General features: G+C 36.5%; 1 protein-coding gene across 1 annotated transcript; it reads right to left on the reverse strand.

Annotated features, from left to right (window-relative positions):
- Positions 1-1,038: 1,038 nt before the first annotated feature.
- Positions 1,039-1,824, reverse strand: LOC122026832 (glutathione S-transferase T3-like). Its single transcript, XM_042585538.1, has one exon. The coding sequence runs from the start codon at positions 1,822-1,824 to the stop codon at positions 1,039-1,041; it is 786 nt and encodes a 261-aa protein (XP_042441472.1).
- Between the last annotated feature and the right edge of the window lie 4,313 nt (positions 1,825-6,137).

Consider the following 6,137-nt stretch of genomic DNA (forward strand, 5'->3'; position numbering starts at 1 on the left):
ATATCCGACGGGTTGTCATTTATTTGGATATCCAACCCTATATCTAATGAAATATAAAATGTAAATATAAAACAACAACAAAAATAAACTATTTTAAAATGATAATAGACATTACTCATTACACGTTATAGTAACTAATCGCCAGTAGTTGCTACAATGTGTAGCAGCTTATCGGCAGTAGCTATAATAACGTGTAGAAACTTATCGACAGTAGTTGCTACAAGTAGGGGTGATCATGGATCGGGTTGATTCGGTTATTGGGATAAAAAACTATCTGACCCTACTAGATCGGATAATGCAATATCAGGACCCTACATCCGGCTCTATATCCGACAGATTTTTTTTGGTTCGGTTCTGGTCGGTATAAGCGGGTTGGTCGGTTTAGCGGGTTGACTGCTCACCCCTATTGGTGGGTGTTATAACACCCACCATTTCATCAAAAAGTGTGGGACTCACATGCCACATACATATTATATTAACATATTCATTCTCTCACATTCGTTTTAACATTAACCTTTATTATTTGAGGGGCTCACTATCTATTCATCTTTATTTTTATTACAATTTCAATTGTATTTACACAATTTAAATAATTATTATTTAAAAATAATTAATAATATTATTTTTAAATATATTATGTACATAAAATTTAAATATATTTATTTAAAATTAAAATAAATAATAATATTAATAATTTTATTTAAAATTAAAATATTGTTATAAATTTGAAATGAAGGAGTACACCATATAAAAAAAATTACACTTGCATAAACTTAAAAAGTTACATTAATTGAAAGTACAATAATAGAAAATTACATTAATTGAAAGTACAATAATTTAGTATTACAATAAATAAAAATTACATATTTCATCTCCCCTTAATCTCTTGACATAGATGTTCATGGATGATTGATTGCTCCTCTATCATTTGCGAAGTGTCCTTCGAAAAGATTGCATATTTTTTTAATTGAACTTTGGCTAAGGCAACTTTTGCTTTCATCTCGGCAGTGTTTGCTTTCATCTCCCAACTTTGAGTTGTTATTTTTTCATTTCAACTTCAACCATTTTTATGCTTGTATACTCAATAAACTTTGGAAACATATTGTCCAAATTTGTTGTCATACATTCAATGTCTGATTTCATTTTGCCTTTTCCCTTTCTTTTTGCTGCCTTCTGACCCATTGGATGAGTTTCTTTTTCATTTAGGTCTACATATAGACTCACATCTTGGTTAGATGAGGTGTTGCTTGCCCCCGACTCTGAGGTCCTTGCCTTCTTTGTGCCAATAAGATGATCAACGGACTGTGGAGTAAACATTGGACGGTCTTTTATGATTCTCCATACATGCTCGAGATTAGAAGCAATGTCGTTATTTTCATCGCGATACTTTTCATATGCAAGTCGCAATATGTCCTCATCACTATGGCCATTACGATATGCACTATAAACAATATTGTAATTTGCGTTGAAGCGATATACCTTTTTTTGTATGGTATTGTGCCAGTGCGATCGTATGACACTAGCAATTCTATTGAGTGTACCTGGAGGACGATTCTCATTGTAGTAGCTTGCAATACGTCCCCAGAAAGCTTCCACCTTCTGATCATTGTCGATGATTGGATCATCACTGATAGTAACAAACGATCTCGCTAAAACCTCATCTTCAACTTTACTCCATGTTGACCGCTTTCTTTTACCCGCAGTGTCAGAATCCGCCTTCTCCAAATTTACGAGTTCAATTAGAGATTCATGGTCAGACAGTTGAGTCTCTGGAACAAAAGTCGGAGTAAACGGTTCATTTTCCGCCGGAGATGTAAAAAGCATACTAGTTGCATGTGGAATAGATGGATAATTTTATGGATATGGATTATATGGATAATTTGGTGGATATTAACCGTATGGATTTGGTGGGTATGGATTATGTGGATAATTTGGTGGATATGGAAAATATGGGTAATTTGGTGGAATTTGTGAATTTTGAGAAGAAAGATTTTTTTCTGGCAATTTTTGGTAATTCACAATATTTCTAAAAAATTCTCGGTTATTTTCATCCATTTCGGAGGAAAATAAGAGAAGAATTTTAGAGGGATTTAGATGTTGAAAGATTGAAATAAGGTGATGAATATTTATAGATGAAATTTTACAATTTTTTAAAAAACTATCCATTGAAACTTAAAATAGCCGTTGAAATGATCCGTTGATTAATATCCGTTGCATGATTTTTTTTTTAAATTTATAAATTTTTTAATAGAATATATATAAAGTTTGTGGTGAGCATGTTTGTTGTGGGCCACACAGTGATTAAAAATTAATAAATTTTACATTGAACGCGTTCAATGTTTGCGTGGGCCCCATCTACATTTAATAGTCTTTGTATTGGTTTTAACGTTCATGGAACGTTATAACATGTGAATAACACTGCAGTGCAGTTGCTCTAAGACCAAACACAATTAGTCCTAGATGGATATAATTATGTTTACGTTGCAAAAGTGTTCTTGCTAATTCTTCAATTATAAATGTAAAATATTCTTCACCTCCATTTGTAAATGAAGTGGTTGTGTTTTGTGATGTCTATCTAGCGATGTGGAAAAGGATAAGAATCCTTGATTGTATATCCTTTTTGGATTTAGGGTATTTAATTGTTCATTTAAAAAAGTATCTAAATTTTGTTCAATATCTATAAGTTCTTCTAATTGATAAGTAACAATATTGGTTAATAATCTTCTAGGTATCATTGATAAAGTTCAATTTGGTTGTCATAAAGTTTGTGATGGTCTTGTAAAAACTTCAGTTTGTGTTCGTGTGTGTGAATGTGTGTGTGTGTGTGTGTGTGTGTATATATATATATATATACATTTCAATGAACAAGACCTAGCACTTCAAATCTATAAAAAAAACTTTAAAACGGTCCAACAAATTAAACAGTTAGTGAAAACGATTCCAATGTTAACGCCCCTCAAATCTTTAAAAAAAATGGATGATATTTCTATGAATATTTGTAAAGTTGACTTTTCAGCTAAACTCTGCACATAAATAGTAATGTCATCTGGTATAGTGTTGGGGAAACCCAATAATCGGGCTTCCGAAGCTCTTTATGGTGTTGTTGTTGTAGCCCTATCTTGGATGGCTAAGTATGTTTCTTCCCAAGTGGAATATACTCCTGCTTGAGATCCTAAGAAAACCACATAGCAAGAAAATTTCTTGTCTACTGGTTTTTGTATTGTAGTGAGGAAATAGTTAGATAGTGCATTAATCATTGCAATTTTATATCTAGAACTACGAGTATTGTAGGAATATTCCAAATGTTGTCAATAATACAATTTTAAATGTAGTCTAATTTTTCTCTAGAAGAGAAATGGGTCTTCATACTCTATGTGAATTGTTGTAAATCTTAGCTACCAAAACACAGTTTTAGTAGCAAAAGTGTTGGATCGTTATGCACGTGAGGAGGAAGGGGTGTGAATCATGTGGTTTTGAAATTCTGACTATTTCAGTTTTGAAAATAAAGTGCACAACGGAAAACTAAACACAAAAATAGAAACTCGATCGGTTACTTGGTTCGGGGCCTTCGACGACTCCTACTCCAAGATCCACGATCTCTCAGACCGTATCGATGGGCAATCCACTAAAAGCCTCCTCTGGAACCATGGAACCACCGGAAGAGGGAATCGAGTGCAATAAAGAGTCAAGGATAAGTATAACAATCTACACTTTCCTTTAAATAGTAATTAAGTATTTAAACAAAATCTCATTGTCCAACACTTGAATATTATTGGATCGAGTGCGGCGTCGAATGCCTTCTTAGCAGTAGTTGGGCATAGCAACATCGCAGCACAGCGGGAGGACAAAGTCGGAGCAGCCAAAACGTTGAACGGACACATAGAAGCTTGTAGAAGAGTTGTTTTGGACCCCGTGGTTGTTTTGATGTGATCAACCAAGTTAGGTTAGGTCCTGCTTGTTATTGGATCCCTGTGTCTAAGTGTGTAGGAGCTTAGGAGTGCAGGAAGTCGAACGGAAGACGCAGCTAGCGAGAAGGATGGCACGGGAAGGAAGCCGACGGGCTCGGTGCGTCCGAAGGACGAAAAAGCTGCGGAAGAGTACACCGGTGGACGAGAAGAACATGCGTGACGTTCGAGGGACGAGAAGCCGAGACGGAAGCCTGCTCGAGGAGAAGGCCGGAAGTTGGGTTCGGGTGAGCCCTATTCTGGATGGTCGAGATCACCCAAGCGAGCTGAGCCGAAGCAGAAGACTCGGACCAAGGTGAGCTGAACCGGAGCAGAGGTCCCGAACGAAAAAGTCAATCGGAGTTGACTTTATGGGTCCGGGCGCCCGGAACAGTCCGGGGCGCCGGGAACCCTTCCGAGCACCCGGAACCCTTCCGAGCACCTGGAACCCTTCCGAGCGCTCGGACCCGAATTTAATCCAGATCGTGGTCAACCCTCGATCCATGCATAGGGGATAAAGTTTTATCCCCCTCAGGGCACCCGGAATCCTTCGGGGCGCCCCGACCAAGGCTATAAATATAGCCTTGGTCCAGAAGCTTGAAATATCTCTGTATTCAACTTCTAAGCAACTGTCTGAGCTTCAGGTGTGTAAAAAGCTTCTCCGCCTTCAATGAAGGAGACTTTCTTAGTGCGTTTTTTTAATCGTCTTGGATTAACAACCTTCTTGGTTGTAACCAATTCAACTCACTGAGTCTTCCTGCTTTTCTTTATTTTATTTTTATTATTATTGTTGCTATTATTTTAGAGTTGAAAAGTTTAAGGAGGGTATCTTTAATTTACAGACAATTCACCCCTTCCCTCTTGCCAGTCCGGCTGCGCCAACAAGTTGTACTTAAGTTATGTAGAAGTTTTGGGCAAACCCCTCTTTTATTGGATGTTGAAGGCGCCTTCCATAGCATTGAAGGCGTCTTTCATAAGCAAAGTTTTATCTCACAAAACTAGTGTCTTATCGTCTCCAAGGTCTTTTGAGTTATTCGACTAAAGGCGCCTTCCATCGCCCAGCTCAAGGCGCCTTCCGTCACATGGAAGGCGCCTCGAGTACTGTTCACCTAGGCAATTTATGCTCTTTTCACTCACAAAAAATGTTAGTCCAACAAAATAAAGAATACCCTGTAAGATAAAGTTAGCGCAAAATATAGTATTAATTAGATCCTGTCTTCCAGACCCAAATCTAGTCATGGTCTCAGTTTAGGTTTTCCAAATGAACCTAAACTGAACTGATGCCTACTGTCCCCTCAAATGGGACGTGTTCTCACTGAATCACTCTCCTTCAGTGACTTACCTCCACTTACCAAATATCAAGTTACATCCTTGACATCTAATTTGACCCATCAAGTCTTCTTACCAGAATCACACATTCGGACTTCGCCAATCAGGAATCAAACATCCCGACCTTCTACCGAGATCGCACATCCAGACTTCAACCCATCAAAATTGAACATCCCAAACTCCTGTTAGAATCCTACATCTGGACTTCGCCACTTAGGAATCGCACACCTCGACTGGAGTTCCTACCTGGTGTCTGATCCTCTTGATCCGTTAAGTCAGTCAACCGTGCACACTTGGTAACAATATTAGATCAATAACACATCTAATTTTAATCCACTTGTCATTTATCAAAATTTAGGTTTGACCATTGGTGTCAAATGCACCAACAAAAAGTATGTATTTTTCTGAGTCTATCTATATTCCTATAAAAAAAAAAAAAGAGGTTAGCAATATGATAAAAGTTTAGGATAATAATCAAGAAAGTGTATCTTTTAAGGAATTATTAATTCATTTTATATGTTCTCATTGAATATGTAATCCTTTATTGATAATAATATCTGTGAATTTTAACCAATGCTTGGTACTTAATCCTTTTGTTACGCTTTTTGTTTGTTGACTATATTTTACTATGGCTTTACAATCCATTCTAATATTTCATAGTTTAGGGAAGTTAAGTGTCCTTTTTCTTTATATTTACCAGAGGCATGTCTATATAAAGTTTCAGTAGTTTTAGGGTCATATTTGAAAGTTTTTCTAACTAAAATGTATCCCTATCCTCATTCATATCCATCAGTTTCAATGATTAAATAGTCAGAATCAAGTGGTAATATTAACATTGAAATCTTTTTCACTAATTGTTTAATT

Source organism: Zingiber officinale, chromosome 10A (assembly GCF_018446385.1).
Source record: "Zingiber officinale cultivar Zhangliang chromosome 10A, Zo_v1.1, whole genome shotgun sequence".
Taxonomy (NCBI): domain Eukaryota; kingdom Viridiplantae; phylum Streptophyta; class Magnoliopsida; order Zingiberales; family Zingiberaceae; genus Zingiber; species Zingiber officinale.